Source organism: Sander vitreus, chromosome 4, assembly GCF_031162955.1.
Source record: "Sander vitreus isolate 19-12246 chromosome 4, sanVit1, whole genome shotgun sequence".
Taxonomy (NCBI): domain Eukaryota; kingdom Metazoa; phylum Chordata; class Actinopteri; order Perciformes; family Percidae; genus Sander; species Sander vitreus.
Genome location: NC_135858.1, coordinates 5,603,713 through 5,620,398, shown reverse-complemented (window position 1 = coordinate 5,620,398; position 16,686 = coordinate 5,603,713). Strand labels below are relative to the sequence as shown.

Sequence of the window (16,686 nt, the reverse complement as noted above, 5' to 3'; positions counted from 1 at the left end):
CTGGTTTGGTTTGGTGTTTAAAGAGATTTCAGTCAGTTTTTTGTTTTAATTTTATTGTATTGCACTAGGGGGCAGTATTGCATTATTACAATGTCTGGATGTGTACTGCATGTGGCACTGAGGATATTGCACAGGGGCTTTGTAAATGAATGAGCTGAATGCCTTTAACTTAACTCTACCTGTTCACAGATAATTCCACTTAATCTTCTAACATCTGTGATACCACATGTAGTACATAGCTTGTGTCCCCTGGGTCTATATAGACATCTATTGAGCACAACTCCCATGAGCAGAACACACATCTCTCAACCTAGAATGAAATTGCACTTACACGCAGTCTGCAACCAGTCTGTGCTGTGCTTTGTTTGGCTTTCTTGTTTGAGTCCATCTCCATTATCAGCCCTACACATGCATTGGCAACAGCTGCAACATCAGCTGCTAACATTCACCACAACCATGGGCTGGAAATAATTAGGCCATTCTGCCACTGGGACAGTTGCCTGATGTTGCAATGATTGGGAACAGCTTTTGTATCAGCGTTGACCAAAGAGGAACAATAAGTGTATATTTGGAGCCATCAGTGGAGATGAGCCACAATTTCATTTTCTATAATCAAAGTACATCTGGGAGCCACTAGGTGGCAATTTTACCCCATTACAGGATTCTTCCATAGCTGAGTGAACTGAAACATCAGGTTCTTATTTATAGTTAATATTACCTTGTTACATTAGGGTGATTTTAGTGTTCACGTGTTCATGCTTTGCTCTGCTGGACACGCACATTACAGACTACTTGGCCAACCTGTCAGGCGCTCCCAAAAAGCATAATATTAGGGACAAAGAGACAGAAACAGTCTGGATTGAAAATAATATCACAGCATTGTGCTGCTGAAAGTAGAGCTGGATAAAAGCCAGGCATTCAGTTGTGAATACAGAAGCGGCGTGGCCTGTCCCTTGTGGTGTCTGTCTGGTGATGGTGGTGACTCAGGTAAGGCCTCGACCCTTGTGGCTCTGCCCAATCCAATATTTTTCCTGGTAATCCTCCTTCCACTCTTCAACACTGCTGCTCTTTCAGAGTTAAGTCTACATAAGCTCCCACTTGAGTGCCAGAGGCAGAGCAACAACAGGGATGGTGCTGTTGCCTAGCGACGTCTCAGTCACTGCACCTGAGGGTGTTGGGTAAACACCCTGAACCTGCCAGAGGGAAAAAGAGAGAAGTAACATCACTGTTTCCTTCCATGACATTTATTAAAGGGGCTGTTATTAATTTGTTACATTTATTGTTGTCATTTTTGTTTTCACTCTAGGGGGAGATTATATAACAAACCATACTTAAAGCAGGTTTATTTGTGTATGTGTGGGTGTGCAGGCACACCCCATGCCTCTGACTGTTCGTCTGTTCTTAGCTGTGGGTGCTTTTGTCTGATTCTAAGATGGGATTTGACTGCTCTGACAGTACTTCTCAGCAGGGTGTGTCTCTTGCACTTTCATGATAAATCTCCAGCCTGAAATGCTTGTTTGTGCTCACAGAGTGGCTCAGTTTTAATGATGGTTAAAGGCTGATGAAAGCTCCCTCTGCCCCCATTACTCACACGAATCAGATGGTTATGAAAATATGTATTAAGGTAAGACCCCTAGCAAGATGAATAAGAAGGTTGTGATATTTTTTTTATTGACATTACTTTGCAAACCAGTGAATTCAAAATTGCATTTGTAATCCCACCATATTCATGCTGTGAGACAAATGCAATACTAAAAGTCAGTTAATTAATTTGATCCTTTTCAACGCCTCCTTGCATATTGTTGATTAAGCTTTGAGCTTATGAATAAAACTCTCCGAGGAGGAACATGAGAATGTGATTTGGATGAACTGATGTGGCACACTGTGATCCATTCACCGCACTTTATCATTCATTAAGATGCACAAATCCAGGAGCCTATAACCACTTTTATCCTGAAATGAAAGAGAATGATTTTCAGCTCTTTCCTGAATAATCGCACCCTGAAATATAGTATGCAACAACAGTTCATTAGTTTTTACCTCCTCGCAAGTCCATTTCCTGTGCGCCTGTGCCCTTGTTTCACCCAGGTTAATGCTGACTTTAGGACTCTTTTGTTATGGGGTCGACCGGGGCAGTCTGCTTTGGCCCGGAGATACTATAATAAGGCCAGTGTTTATGACTGGTGCTGAAATGGGTTTGTAAGCGCAGCTAAACCTGTGAGGTATTGACACAGGGGTTAATAGCCTGTTGGCCTCTTTAATGGAGCTGAATCAGGTCAAGCAGCAAGCAGCCCTCAGGAGAGCATTTCCATTTACAAAGTCATCTCCTGCATGAGGCGGGACAGGCACCAAAATGTGTTGAGCGTACACACCTGTGGTTCACACAGAGAAATGTGTGACACGCACTTAAACAAACACAGGAACAAACAAGCTAGGTGCCAGACACTACATGACACAGGCTGATGTAAAAGTCAAAACAGCTTTTTGCATTTTAACCCGCTGATCTCACTAAATGTAGTCGACAATCAGTGAGTTGATCTTACCTTTATCCTCTAACCTTTTTAACAACTTGCTTGACTAATGTAAGTCCCCAGTGTGGTAGTAGGCCACACTTTGGAGGGCAGACATTGAAAAGCAGTCTACAGCCATGTGACTTTGTGAGGCTGTACTTAGGCACAGCGGTACATTGAGCTAAATGCTAACTCTAGCATGGCAACATGCTCACAATGACAATGCTAAAATGTTGATGTTAAGCAGGTATGTTTACTATGTTCACCATCTTAGCTTAGCGGGTTAGCATGATAACATTTACCAGGGGAGACTGATGGGAATGTCATTAGTTTTTATTGTCATAAACTAAAGTATTGGACAAATTGATTATGCCACCAAAAGGGTAGTGGGAATCCATTCTGTAGCAGTTGAGGTATTTCTCAGGATAGGTGAAAACTATGACCTGCTGACGCCCTCAAAGCAAAAGTCAGGGGATGACCTTAGGATTCATCCTCTGGGCACCATGAATATCTGTACCAAAACTCATAAGAACATAGTTGGTAAGACATTAAGACACTAAAACCAAAAATGTCAACCTCATGGTGGCTCGAGAGGAAAAAGCAAGAGGATCACTAGAAATGTCTGTACAAAATGTCATGGTAATCCATTCAAACATTTTGAATCAGAGTAACGCACTTTTTTCCCCTTTTGTATTGTTTGCTTGTTACACATCTTATTAAGCTTTGTACTATTTATTATTATTATTATTTGTTTTTTATATTTTAATTCGTGCTCATATATTTGCAAAACTATATGAAAGACTAATGATGAGATAGGTCTATGATGTAAAAACAATGATGTTTTTATTTTTCTCAATAAAAACTATTAGTGAGAAAAGAATGGGTAATCACTATTAAACATATGAAAGTGATGCTCTTAAGATGGATACAGGGGTTTATATACATACGGTGTACATGTACATACTGTAAGACACAAACAAAGTCATCAAGCTGCAGCTAATTGGCTTACATTGGGCACATGGCCAGATAATGTAGGTTGTTGTTCCTCCCCGTCATGTTATTGTAATATCATCATTACATTTACAAGATTAATTCTGTTACACACGTGTGGTGGTCAATTATTTATTTATACTAATGAGTGCTATATAGGCTATATATCTATTATTCATGGTAAGCTTTGGTCTGACTTCCTGAAGTGATGCTGACAGAGGGAAATGGAGGGGCAGATGGGAATGGAAGCTTGATTGCACCCTAAAGGACACCAGAGACTGACTTGGCTGCGAAGGAATCATCTCCTAACATTCAGACATGTAGCCAGTGTCCCGGGGAAGGCACTTAACCTGTGGCTAACGTGAAGAATTACATCCAGTTGATTAGAGCAGCCGCTCTGCTCGAGGATGCAGCTTGAATTTCCAACTGCACTCTAGCATGTAATCACACGATGAAAGTCGATCTCGAAAGAGCTTCAGCAGCAGCACCACCACAGGTTTCATGGACTTATTACACAAGGGCAATCCCATGATGCATAATTAATAGTGATTATATCATAGATGTTCCTGTATATGACAAGTATGTTTAAGCAGTTGTGGGAACATAGTTTTAAAACTCATAATTAGAGGATTCAGTTCATGGAAGTTGTATTCAGATCATTTACACAATCACAATCACAATGTGAAAATGATCTATAACAAGTATTAATCCAAGATTAATATTGCACCTCCTTACAGCTGGGGGTCTCACAAAAAACATTACAAAAAAGAAATGGCAGAGCCCGAGATAGCCTCACTTTGTGTCTTCAGTTTGGGTCGGACTTCAAAAACACTCAATACATTTCCCATTATACAACACAATAGTGTCTTTCACGAGACTGAACTTCATGAGTAAAGTAGGTGGAGTGTCCCCTGAAGAATTTTGCTGAAGAACAACTACATAAGTATAAGCAGCAAAATGTACTGATGTATCACAAGTGAAAGCACTCATACAGCCTTTCTCGGTGTTATAAATTATTAATACATTAACTGGTAAGCAGCTCAGTTATTTGCCCAGAGATGCAGAAATCTACCAGTCCTTCCATGCTGGAATAACAGAGCGGTGTGTCAGCAACTGCGTGGTCATTTGTTTGAAAAAAGTTCATTTAAGAATATGAAATGTGAGAGCAAAATAGACCTTTGTCACGGCAGTCATTTTGACACATTTTGACATCAGAGTAGCAAAGGCACAAGCGTGTTTAACAAAATTAAAGCAGCTACAAGGAGTTGTTTTTTAACTGAAGCAATCTCAATTTAATACCGATGCCTCTATATGTCCTACACACACGCAGAGACTGTGTTTACATTTTCCTAAGCAAAGTTTCGCAGTGAGAAGTACGTTAAGCCAGTCAAAAGGAAGCAGGAGGAGATTTTTCTCCAGAGAATTTTAGTTTTGACGTTATATTTTGTGGTTATCATGGCTGATACTGGGGCAGGATCAACAAAGAGAAAAAGAAAATAATTGACCGATCGAAGAGCAAAAAAAGACAAATGGGACAGAGATTGAGCGCGGGTGAGAGCACGAGTCAACCTTGGTCGATCATCCAACAGATGGAGGGAATTGCAGGATTTGAAATGATTCAAAACAGATCCTGAATTGTCCCTCTTTCTCCTAGGCAGGTATGTAATGCGTCTATTTTATTTATAAAACACATTGCGAGACGTACATCAATATAAGAATTTATGTTGGTGGCTAAAACAAAGTCGACTTTGTTTCACCATGGTCATATTCCAGTTATTTATCTTACATAGCCAGAAATAGATACATTACCTCATCGCTATGCATACCTGCTTTACCCAGTTGGTAATCCAGTCTCAGCTGTACTACAAACTACTAGTATAAGAGTTACTTCACTGAGTGCATTTATCTCACTGACAGTGACAATAGCTGTCAAATAAATGGAGGGGAGTAAAAAGGACTTTTATTGATTGCAATTTGCAGGAAATTCTCTTTTCAAATTCTGTTTGATAATGCACAGACGGTGTTTCAGCCCTGACGGATATAAAAAACCCTGTCTTGGCAACAGCAAAGTGTCTCCGCTGGACCAGCCATTCATATCATAAATAGCTGGTTGTTAAACAGTAAATATTATCTCCCCCACTTGCAGCAGGGACATCAAATTTATTCTGCTGCTTTGATCTCGTTTTAGACAGAGCCCTGAAATAGCTGGATGCTCAGAGTGCTGTCAGCAGAAAAGCAGCCAGCAGAGGCAGCCTGTCCTGGGCGGTACCTTTGCTGAATAACAACATCAACACTAAACTAGGAACAGTTGATCACACAGCCGGCATCAGAACCAACATCCGGTAGGGTTTTTCAGATTGGACTTTTTCCCAGCACCGACCCAAGAGACTCACTTGCTATATAAAGAGGAAATTAAAAGAGCCAGACTTGGACATGCTTGAAGAAGAGAACTTTATTTACAACACACACGGCACTGGCTGAAAGCCAGCAGCAAAGCTCTCAGTATCATTTATCAAGGGGGGGCAACTTGAGTTTGCTTTCTTCATTCACTACGCCTGTCTGCCACAGGGAAACCAAGTGCCCATCAAAGAAACCTTCTCTGAAATGAATCTCTTTATGGCTCTGGCTATGGCTATGACCAAGACGACCTTTTCCTAACTTGATTATTATTTCAGAGCAGTGGAGCCCACCTCTGATGACTCTCTTATTAACATAGGTCCGCAATTCTGCCTGGTAAATAGCGAAATCACTACTCACCACAGTAAAGGTGAACTTAGATTTATTACCGGATGTTCTCATTACTGGGACATTCTAGTGTAGATGAGTAATAAAAGCACCTCTCATTAACTAGTCCACTATGCTCCATCAGCTCTGTTCACCTCTACTGTCTTCTCTCCCTCTCCATTGCCAACTCCTCTAATTTCTGGCCATAATGGACAACACACGATTAAGTATCACTCTATTTCACTACCTCATTTTTAACCTTTTTTCCCCCAAACCATTTTCTAAATATGCATTGTCCCTGCTGTGCTTGAATCCCTCTCTCTCTCTGCTGACCCTCTCTTCCATCCTAGTAATCACCTCTCCACACGGCCTACCTGCATCTTGCCACCGCCTCATTTTTCTCCCTCTCTCTTACCGCCTGCCTTACTGCTTTCTCTCCGGGTGTCTCATTAAAGGCACTCTATCTAATGAGATTAAGCCATGGGGATTAATGGTGTGGCTAATTGATAGACACACAGCCGGAGAGGATTATATCCCTTTAAGTCCCCAGTGGGGTTTTTGGTGCTTCAGCTGACTAATTGAAATCAAAGGAATGGACACAACTATATTTCCTGACCTCTCCTACTCCTTCTTCTGAGATGCAATAAAAGGATGAAAGGAAGGTGTTTTATTAGAAAACAAAGCCATATCCAAACAATAGGGTCAAAGCTTAACTGCGTGATCCCAAAGGGAGTTTGTAACACTTACAATTACATAATTCCACTGCATAATATAAAGAAGGTGCAATCACTCCGAGTGCAAATACAAACCAATCATTTCATGAACAAAAAAAAAGGGGGAAAAGCAGTGAATTTAAAGCCACTAGATGTGGAACTTTTATGATATTTTAGCTAATTATTCTGATGGCATTTTGCAGAACAATTACACAATCCTGGTGAAAACTGATGCAGTCTTTGTGTTGCTTTCAGATCATTCATCATCGGTATTTCCTGGTTAATCCATGTGGCGGGGTATCTTTTTTTAATACTACCATTTGGGGGCGAAAACATCAGAAATGTTAAATTCCCACACATAGCGGCTTTAAGTCTACGCTAGTTGAGATAAAGCTGTATTAAGTCATGATTTTCAAAACCCACTATTATTTTAAAGCTTTGAGTGACATTATATTTCCAATGACACACAAATACATCAGCATACACCTGAAGATAATGAATGTAGGGAATATTCCAAAAAAGATGGCACATTTTCAAAACATGTTTTGTTTATTTTCTGAAGCACACATCCAGTATCTAGATGAATGAATAAAATAATCCCAGGACACTGAATAATAGAACAACTATCAGCAGGCATGGCTAATGAACCTTCCACTGCCCCGAGGCCAGAGGCCAACAGAAGGAACACGTCTGTCAGAGACATTACAGAGTGAAAAGGGTTGGGCTGTGTTTTCACATATAAAAGGAGTATAACAAAGCATTGTTTTAGAACACAATTTCATAAGAAGAAAAGAAGAGCAAAAACTGAAACAAAACATGTATAAGCAGGCGTCTTAAAAAAATTGAATTATGCTTCAACAGAAGACCAGGAAACAAAAATATCCACATATTAAAAATGAACGGGCCAAAAAATCCCCTAATCCCAATGAAGAGCTAGAGAAAGAGCAGCAACTTTTATGTCATCAATACTTCAAAAATAGGTATCTTACAGGTTTTTTTTATTTTCTCAGTGTCTTTATACAGAGTATATTCATATAGTTTCCGCTGACTATTTTCACATTCTCACCACATAGTAACAAGTGCTTTGAGTAAAACATTTTGAGGAAAAAAAAAATCATGCACCTTTTAATAGTTTTGTTGGCCTATAAAAAACAGGAATGTTCAAGGCGACAAAAAAAAATTCTTTCTTAGATGCCTTTGTTCCAAGTAATTTCAAGTTCCACTTTCTTACACTGTCTGACTAATCAGATCATGCCATAAGCTTTACACTGTGGAGAAAGCAACACAAAACCATACAGGGCAGGCAAGCATCTCAACATAAAGGCTCCTAAACGCATGAGTCCACAGAGGAAAGGCAGGCATTCTCCACTAAATTAGAAAACTCCCACATGTATAAAATGGTTTCACACAATGTCAGTGTGTCGACAGGTGATGCTTGTGAAAGTCAAACTGAGCAGGTCCTTGGAGAAGACTGTTGTCTTCCCCACAACAACAACTGTTATTGGCTTCTTTTAGGCCATAATTCATTGGGTTATGATGTCCGAAAGTCTGCCCTGGATGTGTCCTTCTCTCCTGGGACTGGCTGCTGGGGTTTGTAATCTGCACCACTGTAAAGGGGAGAGGAAATTGACAGGCAGGGCTGGTTTGAGGAGCGCAGGGATGCGACAAGAGAACGCGCCTCCACTGTACTGCACGAATGGCAACCGATCCTGAGATAGCAGGAGTCTGATACAAAAACACACCACAAAAGGCACTTTATAAAAAGACAGTGCTTCTGTTCTAAGGAAATTCAAGTTGACAGAGTGAAAGAGAGAGTCAGAGAGCATCTTCCAATAAACATTCTCTTCAGTGTGAGACTAAAGCAAGAGATGGTTTCGTTTTGAAAATCAATCGAAGCACAAATTCACTACTCGTGTCTCTCACGACCGCCTTGATTCATCCCTAGAGAGCTCCGGGTCCAGCACGGTGAGAGAACAACAAAGAAAAAAAAAGAAAAAAACATCACACTACAAACTCGCCACTACAAAATATAAAGCCAGAATACAGTTGCGTTGCAGTGGAAATTCATCTTTGCGTGTTCGGTCCCTGTGAGCAAACTAACACAGCTCATGTAAGGATCTGTTCCTCACACGTCTACCATGGAGACTGCGTCATGTTCTTGGCCCCTGCCAGTGGTTTCTAGGAGCATCCATGCAACCGACCCCGCCTCTCCCGACCCTTGCCGCAGTCCCACCCAGCCCCCCGCTCCGCTCTCAGTCATCGTCCCCTCCCCCGTAGAGGTCGGCCAGCTTCTTGAAGCGAGGGCCCCAGTCGTTGAGGTAGTCATAGTCCTGGTCCCCTGAGCTGGTGGAGTTGAGCGAACTGACGGAGCCGGCGGTTGAACCACTGCCCTCGTAGTCGAACACCAGCAGGGAGTCATAGGGAGGAGCTGTGGGGTCGTTGTCTGCTGCCCTCAGACCCTGGAGACACAATGACAGACAGATTCAAAAAAATTGAAAGGTATTCAACCTATCTACAGTTACAGTATTTCCTTTTCTGTGTGGTTAAACCTATGAAGTGTATCAGGATGGTCTTTTAGTAACACTGGATTTAGGCTATATTAGTTATTGTTCACCAACAATATCATTTTCACTAGGGTTGGGTATCGTTTGGGTTTTTTCCGATACCGGTGCTAAAACGATACTTTTAAAACGGTGCCGGTGCCTGAACCGAAATATATATAATATATTTATAATGTATATAATATAAAATATAAAAAAGGAGCACAAAACAACAGTTGGCGACATTAAAGAAGGCTTGTTTATTGCTAAGGCCATATGCCATGGCCAATTAAATGATTGACTAATAATGTAATAACAATAACTTATAACAATGACTTATTTCACCAGTAAATTGCTGGTAAACGACAAAAACAAGCACCAGATGGGAAAAGGGTATTTTATAGGGCTGTCAAACGATTCATTTTTTTAATTGCGATTAATGACCGGTTAATGAGACAGCGTTTGCAGCACCTTGCAGCAGTTCCAGTTGGGCTGCTTTCTCCGTGTCATACAGGCTGTGTATCCGTGAAAACTACTGTCCCCTTCGACAGCAACGAGACAGGTCAGAACATGCCAACCGTAGTACGTCTTTAAGACCCGAGTCCTCTACGATGCTGACCGGTCTGCAGTTAGTTGCCACCCGTTTCGCAAGAGCTGTAGTAATGTTTTGGGATTTGGTTTCATCCACAGGTCGGCAAGTAGCACTCTCCAAAATACTGCTTTGCCTGAGTGGGTAGCACGCTAGCGGGTAGCATCACGTTAACTGTACTACTATGCTTAGCTCCGTAGTGGTAGCTCAAGCTTGACGTGCTTCGGTAATATTTTAATTCGGCTTTACACAATGTGCATATGGCTTTTGACTTGTCTACGAGCCGTCTGGGGAAATTTTTATTTTGGAAAATAAAAAGCGCCATTCAGGATTTCATTGCTGCTGTCTTTCTCCATCATACCTGCAGCCTGCAGCAGCAGGATGTGATACGAGGAAGTGGCAGCTTGATGATAAGTAACGGTGCTGCAAAGGGTCAAAATAGTAGCCTGTTAGGCACGACGCAAAGCCGAGTGAAGTGTAAAATAAATTAATAAATGCCGGCATGCGATTAATGCGATTAAAAAAAAATAATCGCATCGCGTCGGCCCTTAATTTGCATCGTGATTAACGCGTTAACGCTGACAGCCCTAGTATTTTACAATAACTTTGAATGCACCACAAGGCTGGCGAGTTTCAAGTAAATGCACCATCTGTGTTGTTTTTCTGACAACGGCAGCTGCAGTCAGACTGTTACGTCCCGGTGTTGGAATCATCTACAGGGAAAAACAGTCACACTTTACACCGCTTAAAGTAAGCTGTCAACATTTTAACCATTGTGTTTAATCCAGCTACTAGCTAACGGTAACGTAGCGTCCTGTGCAGTGATGCTTCCGAAAAAAAAGAAGTCAGGCACCAAAATGAGGCACCGAAATTTTCGTTCTTATTCGGCCTCGTTACTACTGTTTACGTCGGATGCCGATGGGAACACAGTTCTGGAGGAAAAAAGGGAATTCTCTTCATGTTGTGTAAACCCTTGTATGAGTCACATCAATGAGGCCTGTGGACATCGCTATACTGTCCAGCTTATAAACCGAAACTGTTAAGGAACCAATGCTACACCAAAAAAAAAGTTTTCCTTCATTTTTGAACTTACATCATTAATGAAGTCTCCTATATCTCCAGGATGGGGCAGACTGGGTCTGACTGGATAATGTGACTCAGCAATCACAGGTCTCTCGTCCACCCTGCGCACCCCCGCCGGCTTATTGATGATGTGGTCTAAAGACTCGGGCTGCTGCAGCTGGCTCAGGTCATAGTCCTGGATGAAGGCCACAGAGGGAAATGTTAGTTCAGCTGCATTTTCTGGTCCTTTTAATTGGTAATTCACTACCTTTTATCTACTTTTTCTAAATCTACATATTTTTTTAATGATTTATTGAGTACAGCTTCTTTGATAAAATGTGTTTTTTTTTTTTACAAAAGCATTCAATAGGGTCACTTAGCAAGGTCATTAACCCTTTTCTAATGTAGGGATTCTTTAAATACAGTAGTGTAGATGCATTGTGTTTTGAATCTAGCTCAGTTTCCAAGTTGGTACATTTACTTTGGCCTGGTCTGATTGTCCACCCTCACAGACTCACAGACTTTGATGTGCATTCCTGTTAAGTCTGCGAGGGCTCAGGGCTGACCTGCAGAGAAATCTGTGCTACAGGGCTTTCTAACGAACCTGTGAGTCCTTTTGTAAATCTGCAGTGCTGCAGTCTTTGCTTGAGGGAATTACCCACAAGTCTAATGTTAGAAACAAGGATGTTAGGGGACGTCTTAAAGGAGGGAAAGCGCTTGCAAGAACAAGTTACTATTCAGATGGCAGCTGTGGTTTAACATTACTGATAATATATATTGTTAAATTCATAATATGAACAACAAACACTCAGCATGTTCGCTGATCAATCAGGTGACATCTTTGACCAGTCAATATGCATCTCTTAACGTTTTTCCATGCACATGTGCTGGCTTGGCTCGACAGCCCAGTATGGCAGGGATTTTCATTTCTATTAAAACAGGGCTACCTGCTTGAAGGTGTCTTCAGTGGCATGACGTGACTTTTCGGGGCTATGGCAGCTCACTGTGTGTTTTGGCTGTTTTTGTATTTCTAAACATTAGTATTCAGTGGTTTCTGTGACATGAAAAATACTTTCAAGTATTTTTCATGTCACAGAAACCACTGAGAGTAAATCCTGTGTTTTGGAGATTGTTATTATATTGTCGGCGATGTGTCTGATCTGACACCCGCCCACTCTTAGCCCCCGGCTCTCTGGAGCACTGGAGCAGGCTGATCCATGGCTGTAGTGGTTAAAGGAGCGGCTGTAAAACTGTAAATAAACATTTAATTTCCCATAAACTCTTCACAATATAATCCCCCGATTTTAGATATCTGAAAGTATAAACAGGGACGCAGACGAGAAACTAAACTTCTAATCACAGAGATTCAGTTAGAAGCTACAAAAAATACTGAGAGCTGAACACACAGAGGCTTTTAAAAACCTATCTGGACTCCAGCAAAGACATGAGTTAGGTTGAGTCTCGCAACCTTTGAGGGGGAGAAAGGGGGGTCATCACATGTTGGCCGCAGTCACTGCAACCTGCTTGGATATGTGAGCTTTTGCCAAACTCGGGGGAAAAAAAACCCATCTCGGGCACAGCTTGGCGTGCTAAATCTGGTAAAGGAAATGCAAATCAGCATGGCCTGGTTTAGCTCAGCCAAAAGTGCCAATGGCAAAACCCCAAGGATCTTATAATAAATCCTCAGACAACTACTTTAGAGAGAAATTATCCCTACATGTATAAACAGGGCAGCCATCTGATATTAGCGTATGTTTATGAGCTAGATATCTGGTGTGTGTGGGTGTTGGAAAATAGCAAGTATTAAAGATGTCATAATTAAAAATACATTTCCAAATTAATCAAAGCTGTTGGAGCTTAACGTTGTTGATGGTTTTCATTTAGAAAATAATATCAGATAAGGAGAGGTGGTGGGCCAAGCAGTATTTTCAGCCCCAGCACTCGTTGTACTCCCTTTTTAAAAAGTATATTTCGTTCTCTACAGACTCTGTCCGCGGTCCAGCTGACCAAGGCTTTTCCGATCTTCATAGTTATTTACAATTGTGGTAGATGAACTAATGTGCTGTACTCTCTCAATTTCAGTATATATAAGAAGTTAAGTGTTTTCAGATGTCAGCTTTTAATTGAATTGAATATTTTTGGGTTTTGGACTGACAGTCAAATAAACAGGGCTTCTGCAGGTTTCAACAAGTAAAATGTAAGACTTTTTAAGACCTTTATGAATGAATTTTAAAGTGCTCATATTATGCTCATTTTCAGGTTCATAATTGTATTTAGAGGTTGTACCAGAATAGGTTTATGTGGTTACATTTTCAGAAAACACCACATTTTTTGTTGTACTGCACCTTGCTGCAGCTCCTCTTTTCACCCTGTGTGTTGAGCTCTCTGTTTTAGCTACAGAGGGAGACATCTCACTTCTGTTCCATCTTTGTTGGGAGTCGCACATGCGCAGTAAGTACCTCTAGGTTGAAGTTGCTGAGTTCTGAGGGCGTGCCACGCTAGCAGCTAGGCGAGCATTATAACGTGTGTTACAAAGTGACGCACGTTTGTCTCTGAAGTAAAGGCTGGACTACAATAGAGCTGTTTGGAGCAGTTTGTGAACAGTGTTTTCCATTGGAGATGGTAAGACTTTGGGCTTTTTCACTTTGTAAACCTATAACGTGCACACAAAAGATATATAACACAATAAAGGGAAAAAGCCAAAAAGCATAATATGAGCACTTTGAGACCTATATCACAACGTAAAAGTACAATGAAATACAGAGTCACAAAAGTACTTGCAAAGTAAATAAATGTATTCAAATTGAATAAAAGTGACACAGAGTAATAATGAGCTGTACATTTACAGCAAATTATATTTGGACTATCGAAAGAAAGAACTAAAACACCTCAATGAGCATTAGAGGTTACATTTAAGACCTTTTTAAAATTATTTACGACCTAGAACACAATATTTTTGCGAATTTAAGACTTATTAAGGCCTTAAATTTTGATTTTATAATTTTTGACTTTTTTAGACTTTTAAAGACCCCGCGGAAACCCTGAATAAAACAATCATCTTTGGGGCCAGTGTCACTATTTTTGTCTCACTGTGTCACATTTCATAGATAAAACAATGAATCGTTCAATAAGCGGCAGATTAATCGATAATTCAAATAATAATTAGTTGCAGCCATAAATGATTGATCGATTTGATTAACTACATTGTTTTTATTTTTTATTTTGTGGCTATGTCGGCTCCTGAACTTCTATGTCCTCTTAGAATATGTGTTAGTTTGACTTGTATCTTTGTTGTTTCCTGGCACTGTGCATGGGTGACCAAACTAGTTTCCCTAATGGCTATAATAAAGTTATCTAATTTAATCTAGCAATATATCCCTGACCTCCCATAAGATACTGTAAATACCATCTGCAAACAAAAGATGTGTGTTTGTCTTAAAACCAATAGCATTTCTCAAAGATGCCACTGCTGGTTAACAGCTTTTTATGACTTTTGTTAATTATGTATATACTGTATGTATGATCGTCAAACGATACCTGGTCCTCCTCTCCTCCTCCCTCCTCATCATACTTGAGGATGTTGTCTCTGACGTCGTCCTCAGGGTCGATCAGCAGGGGCTTCGCCTGCCGCTCCTTCTCTCTGCGCTTCATCCACACCACAAATAGCAGAACCATGCCTGTGAAAAACAGAAACAGTAGTTGTCATAAAGAAAAGGTGTTCATTGTAGTCTTACCAGTGTTGTAGTCAAGACCACCTAAACCGAGACCAAGTCATCACCAAGACTTTGAGGGGTTGAGACAGAGTCAAGACCAAGAAGGCAGGGCGAGACTGAGTCAAGACCAAGACCAGACCAGTGCCAGACAGCCAGAGCTTCTCCTATCTCCCGCATTCACTTTCTCAAGAGTGCATGTTAATTTCAAATGAGAACTGAGTCAAGTTATTGGTTGCATTTGAAGCAGGAAGTTTTACATCCAGTCACAGTAATGATGTTAACACGTAAAATTAGACAATGCAGAGGCAATGTAGTGATATCCCTGCAGTTGTGGTCTTGACCGGTCTTGAAATAAAATCCAGAGTCATCTTTATCTGAGACCGATTCCGAGACCAGACCTTCAAAAAGTGGTCTTGAGACCGGTCGTAAGACCAAGAACGGTCTTGAGTACTACACCACTGAGACACAACCAAATCTTGTCATTTTCATGATACAATACATACTGATATAATAACCCAATAGTGTGTAAGTTTGATCGTTTCACTGTGTTGTACTCACTGAGCAGTATGATGATGCAGATGAGTATCGCGATGATGGCCCCGGTGCCGAGGCCGGCTGCTGCCACAGCCCCTGTGGCGCTGCAGTCTCCGTTACTGTCACAGGGACAAACTTTGACTCTAATCACAGAGCGGTTGGACAGAGGAGGGTTCCCTGAATCGGACACGATGATGGGGATCTCGTACACACTTGCCTCCAGGTAAGGAATCCTTAGCCTCAGCTGAGCATAGTCACCTGAAGTGGAAAATAAGATTAGACGGAGAAATTACATTTTGTTTACTGCAGAATAATATATATATATATATATAGTCATCATGTGCGGAGCTATGAGAGAATGACATACCAAATAAAAGCTGCAACCAAACAAACTGCACAGCAATCATTCTGACATGTATGTACGAGAGGAGGCATTAAAAGTAAAAAACACAAACAATGTATAACCTTCAGCATCTATCACTCAGTCAAGCTAGGAAAAAAGAGGGCCTCAGTGGGAGAAGTATCCAGGTATGTGATCAGATTTGTCCTCAAGACAACTGCTGTGATACATCCATCTGGGTGGATTTGGTGACAGATCGGCTGCTCGGGGGATGGAGAGATGAATGGATCTAATTTGTCACAAACCATAGATCGTACGTCAACACTGGATGGCACCCGCGTCTCTCACTGTGAGCTTTGTGAGACATTTGGTTAAACTTGGACTTCTCTCGCAGCTTACAGCAATCCCTGGTTCCCTGATTGATGTAGCCAGTCATTCTGCAGAGGGCTTTTGCATCCCATCTGTTACCTTTATGGTTTAATTCAGCTGGGGATGCTGAATATATCATTCCCACATACTGTACCTCATTCATTTTACATCACAAGGGTAGGTCAAATATTTGCAATATGAATTGTAGCTACAGTTAAGACAATGAACAGCATTTAATTACCGCTGAGTCTGGAGATAGTCCAGTTGCGGCGAACGCTTGCAGGAAAAGAAGGCAGCTCGAAGACAAAGGGCCCTACGTTGGGGTCGGCGTCAGCGTCTGAGGCTGTAATGTTGACCATGGAGTTGGGGCGCGAACGCTCGCACACCTGGCCCTCCCGGGGTATCAGCACCGGCGCGTTGTCGTTCACGTCGATCAGGTAGATCTGGAGAGTTCCTGTCCCGCTGGCTTGAGGCGAACCTGAGGGAAGGTGAGAGGAAAGAGAGGAGGCAAAGAGATCAAAGGAGGAGATGGTGAGATAATAACGTAGCGATCGAGAGAGGAGTGAACGGCAGCGAGGTAGAGGAGTAAAGATGAAATGATT

At 41.4% G+C, this 16,686-nt stretch overlaps 1 protein-coding gene across 1 annotated transcript in view; it reads right to left on the bottom strand.

The window, feature by feature from the left end:
- Nucleotides 1-9,185: 9,185 nt before the first annotated feature.
- The window catches only part of cdh4 (cadherin 4, type 1, R-cadherin (retinal)), a 209,365-nt gene continuing 201,864 nt past the window's right edge, over nt 9,186-16,686 (bottom strand). The window contains exons 13-17 of the mRNA XM_078247866.1: nt 16,326-16,562; nt 15,400-15,633; nt 14,666-14,805; nt 11,160-11,324; nt 9,186-9,396 (exon numbers count right to left, since the gene is read on the bottom strand). Coding sequence (XP_078103992.1) covers nt 9,190-9,396; nt 11,160-11,324; nt 14,666-14,805; nt 15,400-15,633; nt 16,326-16,562 — 983 coding nt within the window. The 3' untranslated portion in view covers nt 9,186-9,189. The remainder of the gene's footprint in view (nt 9,397-11,159; nt 11,325-14,665; nt 14,806-15,399; nt 15,634-16,325; nt 16,563-16,686) is intronic.